Raw genomic sequence first — 22,777 nt, forward strand, 5'->3', positions numbered from 1 at the left:
GTTCAAATAAACTGCCAAAAAAATCAATGACAGTAATATTCTAGGAGTGACTTGTGATAACTGAAATCTCTAAATTCTACATAAAATAAATAAATAAGTTAACCCTTCTTAAGTATTTTAAATTTAACCAATTTAGTACTGCATCATTGTTGCAAGAACAAATATGTGAACTCTTTGAGATTACTTGGATTTTTGCATAAAGGATCATGAATTGTGTTCTGTCCTTCATCTAAGTCAGCACAGACAAATGCAGTCTCCTTAAACACACACACACACACAAAAATATGTTTATGTTTTTATCGAACACAACATTTAAACATTCACAGTGCAGAATGGAAAATGTATGTGAACCTTTGGGTTTAATAACTGGCTGGCCCTGCTTTGGAAGCGAAAGGCTCAAGTAAACATTTCCTGTAGATGTAACTCTGGAGGAATTTTGGACCTTTTCCTCTTTACAGAACTGTTTCAGTTCAGCAATATTCTTGGGATGTCTGGAGTGAATCGCTCTTAAGGCCATGCCACAGCATCTCAATCGAGTAGAGGTCAGGAGTATTTTCTACTGTTGATGGTTTACTTCAGTGCTTCGGGTTGTTGTCCTGTTGAATCCACCTTGTTGATCTTCAGTTGGCAAACAGATTGTCTTTAGTTTTCTTGGAAAATGTCTTGATAAACTTTGAAATTATTCTTTGCTATGGATGACAGCAATCTGTCCAGGCACTAAGGCCGCAAAGCAGCCCCAAATCATGATGCCCCCTCTACCATATTTCACAGTTGGGATGAGGTTTTAATGTTGGTGTGCTGCACCTTTTCCCCCCATACATAGGGAGGGAGCCCAGGGAGCGTAGTAACAGTGCTGAACTTTCTCCATTTGTTTTACCATGGAAACCTGACCATTAACGTTTTTAGAGATACTTTTGTAAACTCAAATGCTGGGCTTAATGCTGTCAATGTTCACACAAGTGCTTTATTACATGCTACACTACCGTTCAAAAGTTTGGGATCACTTCCCTATTGAATCCCATGGCAAAGTGACCCCAAACTTTTGAACGGTAGTGTATGTTTCAATAAAGTTACAAAAAAAAAAGAAATTGTGAAAGTGAAGAAGTGAAATTGTAGAAAGTGAAGAAGGAATACCATTAAAGCAACAAAGAATTCAGCAAAAGAATAGCATGACGCGGTGTTACATGCCCATTTTCCAGCTGCTGGACAGCCACTACAGCAGCTACCACAGAAGATGCCGACTCACTACAGCTTCTCCCTCTGGTTTTTCTACAAATTTAGACAGTAATTTGACTACAGACAACCAGTTGAAAACAAACTTCAAATAGGCTAAACGAGGTCAGTTAAACACTGGAATCATTTATTTAGCTGAAAACCCGAATGCCTCTACATTGCTATGTTGCCTGGCAACAAATTGCATTTTCGCTAGGTGATTTCTGTTAGCTCGTGTTGACATTCTAACATATTGTGAAATCCATTCAGTCATCTGAATTTTGCCTATTGTGTATTTTGGGAAGCCGTAACTTAAAACGGAGCCTGACAAAAAGGAACTTTCAGGACCAAATTTTGAAGTTGTTGGTGTTTACATCCATGGAGTAAAGTCCTCCCACTTTGGTTCCATTTAAACTGGTATGAATGCAAGCCAGTGCAGTGAAGACACAGAGGTTCTGAGATTCCAGAATGGAGCCAGAACCAGAACAGTGTCTGAACTTTTAGAGTTATCTTACACTGAAGTACTAAACAATGAATGACAGATTTAATAACTGTTGGGGTATCGTTGTCACACATTTTTTTCAAAAGCCGATTTTATCAGTATATTGTTAAATCAGTCAACAGCCAAGCATTCTAACATATGTATATATATATATATATATATATATATATATATATATATATATATATATATATATAATATATTTAACCTTTGAAGGCTTGTTAATTTAGTTGATTACATTTTTTTATTTGCACAGTCACACAGGCTAAACATTTTCTTTTCTTTTGATTGGCATCTGTTTTTTCATTAGCATGCTAATATTACATGGCTGTATCATTTTAAACTGGGAATGAGTCTTTACATGTTTGTTATTTATGCAGCTCTGTTTTCCACCATCGTTACAGTCTTTAAATAAAACATGCGTTTTACAGCATTAAAAAATTACAGTTGGAAAGAAACAAGTAAGGCTGGTAATTGATACATATTGCCATCCATCCAGAGGTTTGACTCCACAGCATTACTGCAGCTGCCTTACAAAAACTCTGTAGAAGGATGCAAAGAACACAAAAAACTTCATCAGGCTCCATACCCCGAGCAGCATTTCCACTGCAGGAGGCAGAAGCTGTCTAAGAAATGGCACAAAACCGACAAAGAGGGTGAGAGTGTGCCAGTGGAATACACAATGAATATCCTGAGGAGAACACCTGTAATGTAAGATGAACTTAGTTTTTGATGTATGTTGATCTGTGCTGTAACTCCTGCAGCACATTTGGTCATGCATAGCTGATTTGCTGTTGCTGGTTGTTTCAAAGTTACATTATTTTACTTGCTGCTGACATTTCTTGATGTTGAGCCATATGTCATTGGGCCACTGGTGGCTTTAATGGGTATTTGACATGCTGGGTGGCAGCTGGAAGAACGAGAGCCCAGAGAAAGTCAGACTGTATGTTTCACACTGATATTTTCATGAATCATGGTGGGCAGAGCTGGCTTCGGCCATATTGTATTGGAGCCTGGCGCTGACTTGTTATGAAGCTGATGTTTTTATCTGTCTAAATGTGTCCGATTTTTAACTTTTGGAGCACACGTGTTAAGGGGCTCTCATGAAAATTGCAAATACTTTTGCTAAATGTTTTGAATACCTGTGTCTAAAATCATGGTAACTCTGGAAACATCCTGACTCAGGATGGAAGCTGGAACTGAGTGATGGAGGCTCCAAATAGCAAAAAATGTTTGGCATAAATCTAGCCTTAACCTTCAGAGTTGACCAAATGTAAGTGTGGCTGTCAAAACTCAGTCACACTACCACCACCCGTGGCCCACAAGGAAATTGCTAAAAGGAAAGCTTCCCATATTAGGACCACTTCTGGACCATGTCCAGACCAACATCTGACATCTGGTCCACTCCTGGCCCACAAAACACTTGCCAGTGCCGTAACTAGCGATGGGAATTGATAAGATTTTATACATATCCATGCCATTATCAGTTCTATGTATCGATCCCATTCTTTATTGACTCCCTTATCAATTTTTTTAAGAAGTATCAAAAAACAAGTATGTATGGTGTGAAAAAAATTGTCTGACTATTTAATATCTAAAAAGATCAAACTTTGAGTTCAGAATCTTTGTCAACTCCCCAGAAGCAAGGTACAGAAAATGATATCAGTAATATCTTTGAACTGATCTGGATGCTCAAACTACAGATCTGGTCTGAAAAGGGTAAATAATGCATGACTTATCTAATTTTTCAGGATGAATTTATGAGGGGACAGACCCAACAGTGTTTTGGATCTTGACTGTCCAACCCCAAACATGAAAACCATGAAGATAGTTGTGTGATGGTTTGAATGGTTATCTTGTATAATTCTCTTTGGGGTGTGATAGTGCTGCGTGGAGAAGTTACTTCTCGAAGGGTAACCATCAATATTGAGTGTGTTTCACAAAGTGTGACACAGTCCAGGATAATAATGTGCAGGTTTGATGAGGTAAAATAGTTAAAAAAAAAAAAAAAACTGCCATAAAGAGCACAACGGTGATGTGGAAGAGTGATTTATCGCAACAATCATCAAATTATTATCAAATATCTATGGCTTGATTCCTTAGTATTACCTTACTCAACTGCCTTGCTATCATCTGTAAAAGAATATAGGAACTCCTCCAGTCACCGTCCACAACTCATATGACTATTTATTTACACACTGAAACAGGTATCACTGCAAAAAAAGGACCAATTTAATTTTAACATGGTGATAGCATCACAAAGTCTGACCACAGCTGTCCAGTTTTCTTCCTACCTGAGCCGGGGTTGTGTTTAGCTGTGTTGGAGGATGTGTGAGAAGTGGATGTAGAGACCACCCTCTGGTCTGAATTCATGTTGTCCTGACCCAAAGTTGAGCTGAACTTTCTCGGCTTCTTATCTGTCAGGTGCAGTGGGGAGCTTTCCTTGGGTGGCAGCAGTGGTCGGCGAGGCCTGGCTGTGGCGTTGACCTTCAACCAAGCTTGGGCTTTGTACTCCACAATCTCTCCATAGTTAGCCCGTGTCACCCGGCACTCGTACAGTCCTTCATCACTCTTGCTGACTCTGGAGATCTGCAGTTTGTGTGAGATGTCGTTGCCCTGGACTTTCACTGTCTGTTAGGAAAGCAAAACACATCACAGTGTCGTAAGTTGAAACAGTATGATCTTTTTATTGGTAAAACCTCATCACATCTTCACAGAAGAAGAAAAAAGCCATTTTTGCAATTATTTATTTTAAAAATAAATTGGCCTATGATTTCTCAAGATGACCAGCTAATGTAACTTGTTAGTACAAGAGAGCAAGCTTTTTTTTTTTTTTTTCTTGATGAACAAAAGGAACTTGAAAATGAGTTAGAACCAAATTTAACTAGCAACTGTTGCAGCTGATCAGACTATATGACAGTAAGTAAAGGTATGAATGTTTTGTTTGCTTGTTTCTATAGAAAAGGTTTTCCTGAACTCTAATAAAGAAACATCTTCCTGGTTTATATAGGTTATATCCACTCAGGGACAAGTTTAGGTGTGTACATTAAACTTTCTTTTTCTTTTTCCTTTTTTTTTTCTGTGTTTGGTTTGGACATTTTGTACACATGAAATCATGATTTTGGTAGACTAAAAGTGTAAACTTTTGAAGCCCAAAGTGAATAAATCTGAAGATACCACCGATTCATTTCTGATGGCAATGATGCCATTGCCCTATTGCTCCCTAAGGACTAGGATATTCTTGCTGTGAAAGCAAGTATATCCATATATATTCCATATATATATATATATATATATATATATATATATATATATATATATTTCTGCACAGTATGCTTTCATTGAGGTACAGTACTTACACATACTTTTCAGTAGCCATGTTCACATGGACACATGCATTATGATTAAAAGCCTAATCAGAATAAAAATATTTCGTTTAAACATATGAATTGGAAGATTTTGATGTGATCACAATCTAAATTTAATTTTAATCAGGAGGTGTTGGTTATGCTGACTGTTGTTCTAGTTACGTGTGTGAAAACACATATTCCAAATGTTGGGTAGAAATCCTTAGAGCGCCTGCGTGTCGAATCAGCTGTATGTCATCGTAATGTAATCCCGTGCTTTACAGGTTGTATTGCACTGTTTGCTTTATTCAGTAAAGTTACATCTAGAGGAAGACACGATGAAACCAAAACAGAACTGATCACTATAAGATACGAATACATTGCTTGAGATTTTAAAACAATTTAAAATTATTAAAGGCACAAAAACTGAAATCAGTAAGATAGCAAAAAAATATGAAAACAGAAACACGTTTCTTCTTCTAACCCCTTTTCCTGAAAGTCAGGCGGTCCGGTGCTTGATCTATATAACTATACATCATGATTGGAATAACTTTTTTCAGGGTCCATGTAAACAGGGCAGTTACTAACATGTAATGTAACAGGGGTGTAAAACCCAAATATTACAGTGGATAAGGACTGCAGAAACATCTTGGTTTTCCTCAGTTGTTGACATCGTCCACTTGGTTCTGGTCTGTTTCTATTAACAATAAATAACCGTACAAGCCCTTCTGGTTTTTAGGCCTCTGCTCAAAAATTGCATACTTATAATGAAATTAGTTTATCTCTGCAACCAGAAGATCTACCTGAATACTTTTAAAGTTATAGTAAGGGGGGCAATTGTTAGATATATGATCTGTAATTATCAGCATATGTATTACTGATGAATAAGTGAAGATGGCACGTAGCAGAAAATAAAAAGTTTTGAGGCTTATCATCATTTCAGAATGAATAGAATTTCCCTTTGGAATAAGGCAACTGTGGCTGTTAACCTCCATCAAATTACAGTAAAATCTGTGAACATTATGTCTACAAAGTCCCACACTGATGAAGTGAACCAAAACAAAGTTAGAGATTTTTGTACAGACAGTCCAGGAGAGGTCTCAAAATTGGCCATTTTGGTCCAGTTTGGCCCCATCTGGTCTTAACATCTCTCTATTGGGGAACTTAAAGTTTTAAAAGGCTGAGAGAGAAAAAATTATCTAAACTTTCAAAATCAGCCTTATTGTAGAGACTTGGTTAACACTGATGTCATTCAACCCAAACAGAAAATTAAGTTAAGATTAGGTTAACTGAAATAAGCATGTAAACATAACTGAGCAGATAAAATCTACCCTACCCATTTGGATTTTTGTTCACTCTGAAATTATTTTTAGGGACTATTACTAAAGTTCAGTGGGTACATTAAAGAAACACACAAGATCCTTTAAAACAAAGCAGTGATGACTTGGTCTCTAACATGCTGGCATCTAGGAGCCTGAAAGATTTTAGATTAGTCACTTTCCATTACACATGACTTGTCTGACGATCTGAGGGCTCTGTTTAAATCACAGAAAGCACACACAGCGATTCACGGAAAAGGGGTGGAATAGTTGCTGGTGCATGAACACTAGAAAAGAAACACTCAGGCTGTAATGACATGCTGCCAGTGATTTCACTGATTAGCTCCTTTCTCTGGAGGAAGGTGTATTATTCAGAAAATCAGCTGCTGTTGTGTTTGCTCATAAAGAATCCCTGCTGACGTAGGTCACAGTGGAACATGTTTGGTTTGGAAATGCTGGTTTGGAGCCCAGTATGCATGACATGTTCTTTAACTTACACTTATTTTTGTCCCCTCGTCATCAGGATCGGGCTCTGGTATCATCTCCATCTAGAAACACAGAGAAGGAGAAAGAGAGCATTAGCAAAGTGGCAGTAGCCTGTTGAGTACAAGCAAGCTCAAAGAGCTGCTCTTAGGACACGTTCATACATATATTTTATGCAGGCACAGTGTTGGACTCCCAGAAACCAACGTTGAGATTACTAAGACAACTTTGAGAAAAGGCATCATCTATCCACTGAGGCTCATAAATCTTTCAAACCAACATCAACACACAGTTTGCAGACTGAGTGACTGTGCCGCCACTGTTCTGCCTTTAAAAGTAAATTCCACTCTTCCCACTGTTTCTGATTTATTTTTAGATTCTTTGAGTGCCTCCGTGGAGAAATTAAAGAAAACTTGCAGATGTCACTGCAATTTTAGAGGTAAAAAGGGGTTCAAACCAGGATGGTCTGACAAACACTCAGCTCTCTGAGACAGATTTTGCCTCTGAACCTTCAGCCTTCTCTGCAGAAAAACTGATATTACCCAGGGACATATACAACAAATAAAATGTCAGAAAATTTCAAAAAGGCTTTTCACCAAAACCACTGAAGAGCAACATTGCTCCTGGGCTTAAGAAATGCCTCCACTGGAGCCCTTCTGGCACAAATCCAACATGATGGCAAGTATTAAACCTACACCCAACATCATGGACTGGGCATTGATTTTAAAAGCTATAATTTATTTATCTTACTTTGGACCCAAATTAATAAGTGCCCGGGTAAAAGAAGGGGGGAAAAAAATACTGCTGACAACTATGCTGAAGACAGAATCAAGCAGAAAAGATGGAAGTTTTTCCAGAGGACACGGGATCTCCTGACTATGGTTGAGGGGAAAAAAAGAAGGGCAGGAGAGGGATAAGATGGCTACTTATGAGCATTTGCTGCACAGAGCGTTCCTTCAAGTGCTGTAATTACTTTGGAGGAACTGGGATGCTTTTCTCCAGAGGATGTTCAGTAGACAGGTGATTAATGAGGAGAATTAAGAGCCGTAGCTTTCGCTCTCTGCATGTATGCACCACTCTTACATCCTGACTTCACAGAAGGACCTGGCATCCTCTGCTGAAGGAGATGGAGATTGCAGAGAGACGTCTTTAGGCAAGGCGTGATTAATCGTCTTCTATCTTTGAGTTAAAACTGTTTAAGGTCATCAATTTCTGCCTCCTCTTTTACAAACCACCATAACGGTGGTTATATGGCCTTAGTGTGCAGTCTATACATGTCAACTGAAGGGGAATGAAGATAGACTTCTACTGGAGGCTCTTCTCTGGTCTGTTTGGTGACTGCTGTGCTCAGAAAAACATGTCAGATGGAAAGAATTTTCTGCATTTAATCAGCGAGACTTTTGTTTAAATGGCTCTTAATCACAACACTGGCAAACTTCCCCCCCAGAGAATATTAGATCAGTGTGATAGTTCTAATATTTAATGTAATTTTTTATTATCACCCCTATGATGAGGAGAAAGCAAGGACCAAGTTTTCCCTTGCCCAGACATGGGTCACCGGGGCCCACCTTTGGAGCCAGGCCTAAAGGTGGGGCACGGACGCGAGCACTTGGCGGCCGGCCCTTTGCCCAGGGGGCCCGGTCGGGATCAGCCTAAAGGATGACATGGGCCTCCCCTCCCGTGGGCTCACCACCTGCAGGAGGGGCCATACGGGTCGGGTGCAGTGTGAGCTGGGCGTATGCCAGAGGGGGGGGGGGGGGGGGGGGCTGGCTGCAAAAGCTAGCTCTAGGGACGTGGAATGTCACCTCTCTGGCAGGGGAGGGAGCCTGAGCTGGTGCGCGAGGTTGAACAGTTCCAGCTAGATATAGTTGGACTCACCTCGACGCACAGACCCTCTTCCATTCTGGAGTTGCTCCTGGTGAGAGGCGCCGAGCAGGTGTGGGCATGCTCATTGCCCCCCCGACTTGGCGCCTGTTCGTTGGGGTTTACATAAGAGTGCCCACATGTGCACTTGGCACCAGGACACTCTAGGCCGCAGTTTGATAATCGACTTTGTAGTCGTGTCGTCGAACTTTCGGCCACATGTTCTGGGCACTCGGGTGAAGAGAGGGGCAGAGTCAACTGATAACCACCTGGTCGTGAGTTGGCTCAGATGGTGGGGTGTTCGAATAGGCTGTGTTCTGTCCCTTGATTGTCGAGGCGGCCAGCCGCAGCTGTGGCAGTAAGGTCGTCGTTGCCTGTTGTGGCGGTAATCCCCGAACTCGTTGGTGGACACCGGCAGTAAGGGATGCCATCAAGCTGAAGAAGGAGTCCTATCAGGCCTTTTTGGCCTGTGGGACTCCAGAGGCAGCTGATGGGTACTGGCGGGCTAAGCGGAGCACAGCTTCGGCGGTCGCGGTCTGCTGACCTCAACTCAGGACGCTGTGAGGCGGTGGAGGGAATACTCAAAGACCTTCTCAATCCCACCAACACGTCTTCCGATGAGGAAGCAGAGTCTGGGGTGGCTGGTGCTGGCTCTCCCATCTCTGGGGGTGAGGTCGCTGAGGTGGTTAAAAAGCTCCCTGGTGGCAAGGCACCGGGGGTGGATGAGGTCCGCCCAGAGTTCCTTAGGGCTCTAGATGCTGTAGGGTTGTCTTAGCTGACCTGCCTCTGCAGCATCGCGTGGACATTGGGGACAGATCCCCTGGACTGGCAGACTGGGGTGGTGGTCTCCCTCTTCAAAAAGGGGAACCCAAGGGTGTGCTGTAACTACAGGGGGATCACACTTAGTAGCCTCCCTGGTAAGGTCTATTCAGGGGGGCTGGAGTGGAGGGTCCGTCAGATAGTCGAACCTCGGATTGAGGAGGAGCAGTGTGGTTTTTGTCTCGGTCGTGGAACAGTGGACCAGCTCTACACCCTCTTCAGGGTCTTTGAGGGTGCATGGGAGTTTGCCCAACCACTCTACATGTGCTTTATGGACTTGGAGAAGGCATTCGACCGTATCCCCCAGGAACTCTTGTGGGGGGTACTCCGGGAGTATGGAGTGCCGGACCTGCTTGTACGAGCTGTCCGGTCCCTGTACGACCGGAATCAGAGCTTGGTTCGCATTGTGGGCAGTAAATCGTTTCCAGTGCGGGTTGGACTCCGCCAAGGCTGCCCTTTGTCACCGATTCTGTTCATAACTTTTATGGACAGAATTTCTAGGCGCAGCCGAGGTGTTGAGGGGATCCGGTTCTGTGGCCTCAGGATCAGGTCTCTGTTCTTTGTGGATGATGTGGTCCTGTTGGCTTCATCGGGCCGTGATCTTCAGCTCTCACAGGAGTGATTTGCAGCCAAGTGTGAAGCGGCTGGGATGAGAATCAGCAACTCCAAGTCCAAGACCACGGTCCTAAGCAAAAAAAGGGTGGAGTGCTCTCTCCGGGTCTGCAATAGGGTCCTGCCCCAAGTGGAGGAGTTTACATATCTCGGGGTCTTGTTCACGAGTGAGGGAAGGATGGAGCGGGAGATCGACAGGGGGATCGGTGTGGTGTCTGCAGTGATGCGGACTCTGCATCGGTCTGTCGTGGTGAAGAAGGAGCTCAGCCAAAAAACAAGAACGAACAAGATTACGCATACAAGTGGCCGAAATGAGGGTGACCGGGCTCTCCCTTAGAGAGAAGCTCGGTGATCTGGGAGGGGCTCAGAGTAGAGCCACTGCTCCTGCACATCTGGAGGAGCCATATGAGGTGGCTCGGGCATCTGGTTAGGATGCCTCCTGGACGCCTCCCTGGTGAGGTGTTCCAGGCACGTCCCACCGGAAAGAGGCCCTGAGGAAGACCCAGGACACTCTGGACGGACTACATCTCTCGGCGGGCCTGGGAACGCCTCGGGATCCCTCCGGATAAGCTGGTGAATGTGGCCGGGGAGAGGGAAGTCTGGGTTTCCCTGATTAGGCAGCTACCCCCACAACCCGACTCTGGATAAGGGGCAAAAAATGGATGGATGGATGGATTTTTTACTACATCACACTATTGTTATTATTATTATATTATATTTTATTTGACCTCAATTTAACCAGATTAAAATCACATTGAGGTTTCAATATCTTTTGTAAGGGTAATGTGGCCAAGAGGACAACAGTACATGTGAAAATAAGAAAATTCACCTACAACATACATTCTGACAACATACTAAAACAACCAAAAATTCAGCAATTTCATACAGTTCAACAGGTTTAAGATGCAATGGTTGAAATCAATATAAATAGCCAGTTCAGTCAATATCTAACGGACTTACTAGCTAGAGAGATCTCAGAGACAAGACCAGAAGCAAGGTGGATGCTATGTTAGCCGTATTGGGGGGTGCCTCACTTTGAAAATCTGCCAAAGTTCAGTCATGCTTCTTTAAGGTTGAACATTCCCATCCTTTGGCACATGATATGGGTTGGTGTTAGCATTAGGCATATCAATATTTGATGCTGGAAGTTGATGTTTGGGAATATACTGTTTTTGCCCAAAGTGCAGAACTTTTTCCATGAAGATGCAGATTTAAATCCAATGTCAGACTTTGGCATGGAACTTCAACTGTAGCTTCCAGACTATTTTGTTTCTATTACGCTCTGTTAGAAGACATTCATGATTTGTCCTAAAATACAACCACGTTGACCCTGAACCTTGTAAAACTGACTCAGAATGAATCTTGACAAGGTATCAGAATGAGGAGAATTTGAGAGCTTTGAGTTTGCTTTTTGACAGGTTTTAAGAGTCAAAAAGTCACTTGAAAGTGAAATATTTTAGCAGCCTAAGCATGATGAAGAATATAATGCCTCAGTCCAGCTCCTCAGATTTTTAAATGCAGCCTCAGACATCAGTGGGCAGAAGAAAATGAATGAATGATTAGAATCATCTCATCATTTGTTATAGTCTGTTCTGACAGCTCAAAGCTCGACTTTAATAATTCTTTAATGCCTGATAATGAAGTGCTGTCTGGAAGGATGGTCTTGCTCCACTGTTAAAGTCATATTTTCATCCTTTCTATTAGCTCTAACTCTAAACTCGATCTACCTGCAAGCCAAATCATTTTCTATTATTTATGATTTGCTGTTATATTTCTGCATGCATTGTCTCAGCGTTTGTATTATTAAAGATGGTTTAACCTTTTCTTGATGACAACAATTTTCCCTGCCTCTCATCAAAATTACACACCCAAACTAAAAAGTTTCTTCCCAGCTACGTGGTCTATATACCATTGGTATGAAATGAAAGTGGAAACATATGTGATTACTACAAATCAATTACTTTGTCAGAGGAAATTCACCTGGAACACAATAGAAAATACAAATGGTTATCTCTTTATAAAATATAAGCACATTATTTTCAGTGAAAATCGAAGGATACCAGCCCAATTAATCCAAGAATTAGTCAAATAGTCCTAGGAATTATTCAAGTAACATCAGAAGAAAAACTGTGCAAAAATATAAATAAAAAGGGTAAACCTGAGCAGATTTACATTAGTTTAATTAGAGGTATTTGGTAAATGTCTTGGGACTCCACAAGCCAATGTTGATGATCGACATTGCTATCGATTTTCAGTCAGGAAAATTGAGGGATAATCCCCAAATTCACCTTAGAAACACCACGAGGATCCAGACAAAAGTACCGCAACATAGCCTATCATAGGAAGAGTAAATACTGAGTCAAAAGGGAAAAAATTAGCAGAGTTGTTTTAAGGTGGAATAAAACTTTTGACCACAAAACAGCAAAAGTAAAACATGTTTTATTACTTAGTGTTTTTTGTGTTTGCTACTATTTGGCTGCAAATTGCCAGAGTTTTTGTCCCACAGTGACAAGACAGACATCTTTGTAATCAGCGGTCTTTCCTTTCATGTGACTCCTTGTTTGTGTGGTTTCCTTGAAGTAGAGAAATTAGCAGAAGCTCCAAAGTGGACAGAGCTGTTGTCATGTTTTCATTTCATTCCTATATAATTGCTTGTGGTTTGTATTGTGTTTGGTTTGGGTGGTAATGCTTGATAGAGTCTTTTAGCTAAGGGTCTCCTTGTCATTTTAGCATGCTACATGTCAGGACTGGTGCTTGCTAGTGTCTGTGAAGATCTTCTGTACTATATGTTTCTCATTCTGACCCCTGGATAAATAAAGTAAGTGGTGGCCATAGAAGTAGATGTCACCAACCAATCTATGTTGCCCCAAACTTACTTCTCTACCTTCTGAACACATGGGCTATTTGATAAGTGAAGCGTTCGAGCAAAGTTCAGTTCACTGAAGCAAAATTGCATGAACAGGTGTGTTTCTCAAATCTCATCAGGGAGAGTAAATGGATGCATGAATGACATGTGTGTAATATCTAAGGTAGCAGCATCAGGGTCAAAGCCAACAGCTCTAGTTCCATTCATGTGGAAACTGTGGCAGGATGAATCATGGCAAGATGAAGCATTTTCTTCTTGTTTTAGCATCTCAGCTCTGAGTCCAGGTTACATTATCCACCTGAAATAAAGCCTCATCTGGGTTCACCTCGACCTTTGAAGCATTTTTAAATATTTCATCCAAACTCAGCATTGAACCGAATGCAGCTAAAGAGTACAAACCGATTAGTCATCCTGTTCTGCATAACTGACGTCAAGGTAATTGCAACCTAATGAATGTTCAGTATCAATTAATAATTTTTGCCATTTATTAGCTATTAAAAAAGACATTAATCTGCTACTAAGATGTTATGTTGCCTGTCAGATAAAACAGAAAACCTTCACTGAGAGCTGCACAGTTAAATGCATTTAAATATTTCAGCTTTTCAGTGTTTACTTTTAAATCTGTGATGACATTATAAAAGTTTTTCCAGACGCTGTCAGACTAATTCTACTTTTTTCCCCATTTGTATTTAATTTCTATCGCACACGTGCCCTCTGAGCCCAAACGCCGTCCACTCACGAGTATCTCAGTTTCAATCACTTGTCTCTTTATTGCAAAACCCTTCCACCATGACTCGCTGCCATTTTTCATGCAAATCTCAAATTGACTTCTTGTAAAATGTGCTGTGCAATTACTGTGCATCAAAAAGCCTCATTGAGTGGCTGAAACTAAATTAATGTCACATGAAGAAAAATGATCATCATTTAAACTAAAATCTAGACGGAGACTGCCTTGTGTGGCTGCCATTGTGTTGGAGCTCAGACTGGTGATGAGTTGAGATGCGAGGGGCTGTACCCAAGCTGATGCACACACAACTAATGAAAAACACAGCTGAACATTAAAATGAGTTCATCTGATGAGTTCAAGTTCAGGTCATGAACTTCATGTGACACATTAAACCCTTCAATCTTAATAAGTGGTGGAGGTGGAAGTTGTTATTATGTTGTCTGTTGTGGTGAAAATCTCTTCATTACAAGAACAGCTTAATATTCAGAATGCACATTTGTAATACCTCCAAAATGTGTATGTGTTACATGCACTGAAATAAGAGATACATATAATCAGGTAAATTTTAACCATGATGTTCATCTTCATCATATTAATTATAAGGTCCAACCAGGGAGCATCAACATCACTTATATAGCTCATTTAATGTTTGATTGAAGTCATTTGACTAATTAAGTCTTCTTTTTTTCCGATAACCCCACAGGGACACCAGGACTTCCTGATGGCACCGATCTAGTCTCAAGTTTAGATACAGATGTTCAGGAGAATGTACAGATAGCATCATCTGGACTTTTTACACAGATGCTGTTATTACATGTATTTTTCAGCTGGAGGAAGAGGGTACATTATTAAGAGCAGCCAGGAGGCAGGGCATGGTCCAAAAAGTTCCGATCAGTACCATGTGTAATTGAACAAATCTGCAATAGTGCTGAGCATGTGAAAAGGTCAGCAGAAAAAAGCAAAAAGCAGCTACTCTTCCTGGGACACTTGTTCACTGGAAGTTAATGCTTCAGAAGGTTAGCCGCTATGCTCACTCTCTACCTCGCTCACTAAACTTCATTTTACTGTGTGACGGAGACCGGTGGTTCCATCACCACCACAAGTCTGGCACATATTATTGGAATGTTTGGCAGATAGGACCACACAGATTAATTAATTGTTTTATTGAATGTTAAAACAGAGAAAAGTGTTTATTTGTTTGCAGAGGGGGACTGGCCATCCTGCCCAGGGAAAAGAGAACTTAAATTAGTATTTTAACGTTTAACAACATTTTGATACTCATTTTTACTTTGATCTGTGTCTAATTGTGTAAAGCTATAAGCTCAAGAAGGAAATGGCAATACTCACCTCTTGTCTTCATTGCAGGGCAGGAGAGGTAAAAGGGGGAAGTAGGCCTAATTTCCTGTTTAAGAGGTTTCGGAACAAACCATGTTAACAAAGAGGGGTGGGAAGTAGTTTATATAAATTAAATGTGTATTTGAAGCATGCTGTAAAATTATTAAGTGGATTATGTTTAAGTTTGTATATATGTAAATATTGATTTATGATGTTTGCTTTACAGGTGTTATTTTAAGTAAGATATTTTGTGGATATGTTAACTTGTATAGTCTAGTCCCACGTCAACAGGTGGTTCCGGCTAATTACCTGCAGCAGGAGGGTATAAAAGCCCTTAGTTGCTCTTTAGAAGGTTGTTGATGGTTGTGGTTTAGATACCAATAAATTTTGCCAATCCCAGGCTTAAATGGACCCAAGTCTCACGCCTTTTTTTTAAAAGATTGTTGGGATCGTCGGCCAAATTGACAAGTGGTGTCAGAAGTGTGGGCTTAAAAAAAAAAAAAAAAAAAAAAAGAGAGAGAAGATATGATGACCAGAGGTGGAAAAAAGACTGATTCCAAGGAACTGGAGGAAGACAATGAAGCTGCTGCCACAGCTGGTCCAGGTGACAGACTGGAGGAATTAGCTGACATGGTTAAGTCGCTAATTCAGTCTCAAGCGGCAAGAGACCAGAGAATGGATAAAGAATCAGCTCGCCAAGAACAAAGATGGAAGAGTATGCAACATCAATTTCAGCAGATCCAAATCCAAGTAAGAGAAATGAGAGAGGAACAGGAGCTGGACCAGACTGAACATGAGATGGAAAATGAGACGTATGGGGAGGATGAAGAGGATCCAGATGAGGGCCCAAGTCAAAAAATGGTGCTGAGACGGGAACCTTCCACCCACAGAGACCCTAAATTACTTCCACTCACTGCAGAGGATGATATTGAGCACTTTCTGACTACATTTGAGAGGATGGCTCAAGTCTGCCGTTGGCCTAGAGAAGAGTGGGCTGTCCGACTAGTTCCATTGCTCACCGGTAAAGCACGAAGTGCTTATGTTCACATGGACATTAAAGATTCTGAAGCTTATGACAAAGTGAAGGATGCCATTCTTGCCAAATATGAGATAACTGCGGACACCTATCGACGACGGTTTAGGTCCCTGGATGTTCATCATGGTGAAACCCCAAGAGAACTCTATGTTCGTCTGAAGGACATGTTTTATAAATGGGTGAAACCTGAGAAATCCACTGTGAAAAACCTTTCTGAAGTGATGATCATGGAGCAGTTTCTCAGGATGGTAAATCCCGACTTGGAAGTGTGGATCAGGGAACGTGCCCCTAAGACAGCAGAGGAGGCTGCACAACTAGCTGAGACCTTCATGTCAGCAAGAACGGGAACCAGGAGGATCACCTTTGGTCGGGACACCTTCTCCACTGCTCGAAGTAAGTCTGATGGGGGTGAAAGGGGTGGTGGTACAGGTCAGAGTAGGAATTATTCTGGTAACAGACATTTCACTCCTAGTAAACCCAATCCTTCCAAGAAATTTTCTGCAGGTGCAAAGCCAGATGTGAGATGTTATCAATGTAATCAGATTGGTCACACTCAGTATACTTGTCCAGCTACTACACACAGCAAGCCATCCCTTTTGTGTTCAGTTCCTAGGCCCCCTCATCCAGTTTCGGCTCATGAATTGTCACAAACAGCACCAGTACTTGTAAATGGCCATCGTGAAATAGCCCTCTTAGATACAGGAAGCTCACAGTCTGTAGTTCTGTCCAGTTTAGTACCTAGAGAGCTATGGAGCGATGCTAAGACTAAGATAAGCTGTGTTCATGGTGATGAGAGAGATTATCCGGTTGCTGAAGTTTATTTGACTGTTGGTGGCCAAACATTTCTTTTGCCTGTAGCTTTAGCACCAAAGTTGCCCTATGCAGTCATTCTTGGGCTTGATGTTCCCACTTTGCTAGATTTGGTACACAATGCAAAAGCTGAAACTCAAGATATTGCTAATGATCAAGAGGTCCAGTCAAATAATTATGGCTTGGACCTGACTTTAGACCCAGGGTTTACGGGACCCAGTTGCAGTTATGTGACCACAAGAGCACAGAAAGTTATTAATCCTCTTAAAGAGCTACCATTTTATAATGATGAACTGGAGTCAGGTCCTTGTAGACCAGTTAAGTCTAGAGCTGAGAGGAGAAGGGATAAGTTTCTGGGTTCAGCTAAGTTAGAAAATGTGCAGCCAGGAAGACCGAGTCAAAGTCTAGATTTTGATGTTCCTTCAGATATATCAGGGCTTCAGAGGGCTGATCCAACATTAAAACCATGGTTTGACAGAGTCTCTGAGGTTAATGGGAACAAGCTTGGCAAAGTGGATGTTCTGGCAGATGCCACGTATGTCGTGAGAGATGGCGTTCTTTACCAGTGTAAAGGAAAAACTGAGGCCATAGCTCTACCACAGTCTCTTAGGCAGAAGGTAATGGAGCTGGGTCATTCAATACCATGGGCAGGCCACCTTGCTTTTCAAAAGTCTCTCTATAGGATCTCTTCTCGCTTTGTATGGCCTGGCATGTTCACTCATGTGCAGCAGTTTTGTTCCTCATGTAAGATATGTCAGCTATCCTCGAACAAAGGTGTGGCTCGTGCTAGGCTACAGCCATTGCCCATCATAGATACACCCTTTGACAGAATAGGAATGGACATTGTGGGCCCCCTTGAGAGAAGCTCCTGTGGTAGCCGGTTCATATTGGTAATATGTGACTATGCTACTCGCTACCCCGAGGCTTTCCCGCTTAGATCAGTCAAAGCTCGTCAGGTTGCTAATTGCCTTTTACAGTTCTTTTCTAGAGTGGGTATACCTAGGGAGATTCTCACAGATTGTGGAACAAATTTCCTGTCTAAGCTATTAAAGCAGGTTTATCAGTTGCTTGGTATTAAGGGTATTAAAACCACCCCATACCACCCCCAGTCAGATGGACTGGTTGAGCGGTTTAACCAAACTTTAAAAACCATGCTACGCAAGTTTGTTTCAGAGACTGGATCGGATTGGGACCAGTGGCTGCCTTACTTATTGTTTGCATATCGTGAGGTGCCACAGGCCTCCACTGGATTTTCACCATTTGAGTTGCTGTATGGTCGTCAAGTTAGAGGACCACTGGACTTGCTGAAGGAACATTGGGAGAACCCAAAGGCAGCTGGAGAAAACGTGGTGGCATATGTGGTGCGAATGAGGGAGAAGCTGGAACGGATGACTGAACTGGCCCAGCAGAACATGAGGTTGGCTCAGATCAAACAGAAGACCTGGTATGATAAAAAGGCCAGGGAGAGGATTTTTCAACCAGGACAACAGGTGATGTTGCTGCTTCCCACTTGTGACAGTAAATTGCTAGCCAAGTGGCAGGGACCTTACAGAGTGACAAGATGTTTGGGTAAAGTAACCTATGAACTGTACATGCCTGAAAAGAAAAAGAAATATCAAATCTTTCATGTGAATTTGTTGAAGGAGTTCCTGGTGCAGCCACAGCCATCTCTATCGTCAAACCCCTCATCGACTTCACAGTGGCCTCAGGATAGTCCAGCCCAGGCGCCGAAACATCCACAGCCTGTCAGACAACAGCTCCTGGCTCGTGTGGTTGAGGATGGAGAGGAGGGTGAGCAGTTTTTTCCTACAGGCAACGCAGAGGCAAGTTCAGTCACACTCTCACATCTCCAGCCTTCTCAGCAAGAGGATATAAGGCCTCTTCTGGACCCGAATTTGTTTCAGGAAAAACCAGGTTTCACTACTTTGGTTCAACATAAAATTCATTTGAAAGATGATGCCATTCCTCACAGGAAGTTCTATAGGATTCCTGAACGGCTAGTGCCACAACTCAAGAAGGAGATTGAACTAATGTTGGAGCTTGGAATTATTGAAGTTTCAGTGAGTGAATGGTGCAGTCCAGTTGTGCTGGTTCCAAAAAAAGGATGGATCTTTGAGGTTTTGCATTGACTTCAGATATATAAATGCAATCTCCAGGTTTGACCCTTATCCAATGCCTCGTATTGATGAACTGTTGGAAAGAGTTGGGAGGGGCAAGTTCATCACCACTCTTGATCTGTGTAAGGGTTACTGGCAACTGCCCCTTGCACTGGAAGCAAGAGAACTAACAGCCTTCAAAACACCTTTTGGCTTGTTTCAGTTTAAGGTGATGCCATTTGGTTTACAGGGGGCGCCTGCAACATTTCAGCGGCTCATGGACCAGCTGCTGATGGGAGTGTCGGAGTTTGCTGCCGCATACCTGGATGATGTGGTTATCTTCAGCCAGACCTGGGAGGAGCACGTGGCTCACCTGCACCATGTTCTCAGCCTCATTGAATCTGCTGGTCTTACCATTAATCCCCACAAGTGTAAAGTGGCACAGAGCCAAGTGGAGTATCTGGGCTATGTGGTGGGGCAAGGACAGGTTAAGCCTCAGGTGGGAAAGGTGGAGGCAATTCACTCATATCCAGTGCCCACAACGAAGAGGAAAGTGACCACAAGTCTGGCACATATTATTGGAATGTTTGGCAGATAGGACCACACAGATTAATTAATTGTTTTATTGAATGTTAAAACAGAGAAAAGTGTTTATTTGTTTGCAGAGGGGGACTGGCCATCCTGCCCAGGGAAAAGAGAACTTAAATTAGTATTTTAACGTTTAACAACATTTTGATACTCATTTTTACTTTGATCTGTGTCTAATTGTGTAAAGCTATAAGCTCAAGAAGGAAATGGCAATACTCACCTCTTGTCTTCATTGCAGGGCAGGAGAGGTAAAAGGGGGAAGTAGGCCTAATTTCCTGTTTAAGAGGTTTCGGAACAAACCATGTTAACAAAGAGGGGTGGGAAGTAGTTTATATAAATTAAATGTGTATTTGAAGCATGCTGTAAAATTATTAAGTGGATTATGTTTAAGTTTGTATATATGTAAATATTGATTTATGATGTTTGCTTTACAGGTGTTATTTTAAGTAAGATATTTTGTGGATATGTTAACTTGTATAGTCTAGTCCCACGTCAACAGGTGGTTCCGGCTAATTACCTGCAGCAGGAGGGTATAAAAGCCCTTAGTTGCTCTTTAGAAGGTTGTTGATGGTTGTGGTTTAGATACCAATAAATTTTGCCAATCCCAGGCTTAAATGGACCCAAGTCTCACGCCTTTTTTTTAAAAGATTGTTGGGATCGTCGGCCAAATTGACATACTGACATTTTACTGAGCCGCTGGGTGGAAAACGTCTGCAAGAGCCGAAGAACAGAGGCTGGAGATCTTCACCCTCATTTGCCATGCTCAGGTATTGTCTCCAGACTAATTAAGGACTGCAGTGCATGTACCCCAACAACTCACTAAACAATCAGACCCATTGGCACATCACAACCAGCCGTCTTAACTAGTTTTGCTATGCTTTATTTTTTTTAAACTGTTGAATAAAATCCATCAAACAAGATCCGACTAGTTAATTTTTGAGTATAGATAGATGTTACCTTTGAATAGACAGTAGACGCTGTAAAATAAATCTGTTATCTCGCAGACATTTTCTATACACAAGAATATATAGAAGAAGGGTATGGCTGATGAAAAATTACATAAAAAACCTGTAAGTGTGAAAATACATCAAATTATTATTATTTGTTTCTTTACATTATTTTTCTGGCACCAGGAATATTACCACTTTCTTTTAGGGTTTTCCTTATTTTTTCAACAGTAATGATGGTAACGATAAGATCTGTGGAAAGGTGAGTTTGTAAGTGTAAGTTGGAGTCATTTGGTAAAAATAATCTCATGTTTCTTTCTTTGCATTTAACATAATCTAACCTTATCTTTTATGTTTATTTGTTTTATTTGTTTTATTTATTTTAACAGTTTGTTGTGGATTTATTATGAGTGGCTGCAAGATATTTCACATAATTTCATTTTTATCTTATTTTGGGTCTAAAAGCTTAACTTTGACTATTACAATAATAAACATGATGTTAAATCAGGTTTTCTGAAATGTAAATATTTTCAAGACCCACATTAGAATCTCTTGACTTTGTTCTCTGTACTTTTGGATCTATTTTGTCAGTGGCTGATGCCTCCTTTATCACCTAACTGGCCAAATGTGAATAATGTCACATAATGTCTGGATATATCCATTTTGGAATTTTAGAAGAAGAAAATGCTTCAAAGGTCTCTAAAGCACGTCTTGTTGTCATTCTCAGAATCAAAGAGCTGGGTCTTCTTTGATGAGTCGCAATGGCACTAATGTCCAATAATCATATAATACATACAAATCCGTCATGTAAGAGGTCTGATATCATCATTTCTCCAGCCACAACAGGGAAAGTCTAGCTCCAGATCTGCGACATGATGATATGTTCTGCCACTTTGGAGATAATTATCGTCTCAGTGAGTTCGTGTTTTTTCTCGGAGGTATGTTGGCGAACATGTTGAGGTCGAGTTAGATGAGAGAACCCCTGATTCATTAGGCATTACGAATGGATGATGTTTAACAATGTAAGATATCTGAGGGGAGTGTACATTTGCTTAAGGCCAGACATACACTTGTGGAGTCGGTGAAGTTTAATTTGATGAATATCAAATAAAAGAAGAAGACGGGTGCTCCAAAACAGCATGAACTGAATAATCTCATTTTTATTCTGACTCTTAACGCCAGAAGGAGACAGCAGAGATAAATTAAACACTCGAATCATCACACGTCCTTACATCATTTTTAGAAACATCTTCAGTTGACATGAAAGAGCCTCCTGATTTTAAAACAACACATTCAATAAGCTCTGTAACACATCAGCCTCTGACCTTGAAGACAAAAAAAAAAAAAAATACAATTTCATTCCTTTCTTTGTGCTGAGACAGGTTTGTTTTGGATGTGGGAAAGAATATGATGTTTAACAGAAAAAAGCTTGTCTTCTGAAAAATTTCTGCTCATTGTGAATTTGACGTGACACACAGCGTTTCTAATTAGCTCAGAACAGAGCATTTTTACCACCATGTTGCATCAGCTCTTCTTTTAACAGCATGCTGGAGGCATTTGGAGAATTTCCATTTCTCTTGATCATTTTTCCACTAAGAGGTCATGTGATGGGAGCAGTTTCCATCATTCTCATGCACAGCAGGTTTTTATGAATGATCACCTGATAATCATTAGAATAATAAAACTGTGATCCAGGTGTTGCACCACCATGTTACTAAGTTAATGCATAAAAATCCAATAAATAAATAAATATATATATATATCACATATATATATACTTATATATATATATATATATATATATATATATATATATATAAAATTCTTTTTTGTCTATTGTAATGATTTTCTGCTGAAAAATGTGCAAAGCGTACCTCTGGTCCTTAAAGTCCAGCCACCCATCATTATTGAAGCACCATAAAATGTTTTCTTTTGAATTAAAATGTGGTTTTCTGAATTTGGTGCGCACTCTGGATACTGGAAAATATGTTGCAAAAAAATTGTGTTTCTGAGCATTGCATCTGATGAGGGACTTTTTAAACCTCTGAGAAAATATGTTTTCCCACATCAGGCATGAAATCAAAAACATTATTATGAATTTCTGTGTCACTTAAGTTGTTTTAAATTCAACCCTGGAACAGGACAGTTTTAATTCTGTATGAGTATAATTCTAAAACATATTAAAACCTATCCTTCCAGTGCCTTGGCAATCACC

General features: G+C 41.0%; 1 protein-coding gene across 1 annotated transcript in view; it reads right to left on the reverse strand.

The window, feature by feature from the left end:
* vstm2a (V-set and transmembrane domain containing 2A) overlaps positions 1 to 22,777 on the reverse strand; it is a 98,815-nt gene that overhangs the window by 25,509 nt on the left and 50,529 nt on the right. Inside the window, exons 3-4 of the mRNA XM_041968795.1 lie at positions 6,878 to 6,928; positions 4,009 to 4,345 (exon numbers count right to left, since the gene is read on the reverse strand). Of these exons, the coding sequence (XP_041824729.1) occupies positions 4,009 to 4,345; positions 6,878 to 6,928 (388 nt within the window). The remainder of the gene's footprint in view (positions 1 to 4,008; positions 4,346 to 6,877; positions 6,929 to 22,777) is intronic.

The sequence above is a fragment of the Melanotaenia boesemani genome, chromosome 18 (genome assembly GCF_017639745.1).
Source record: "Melanotaenia boesemani isolate fMelBoe1 chromosome 18, fMelBoe1.pri, whole genome shotgun sequence".
Lineage (NCBI taxonomy): Eukaryota > Metazoa > Chordata > Actinopteri > Atheriniformes > Melanotaeniidae > Melanotaenia > Melanotaenia boesemani.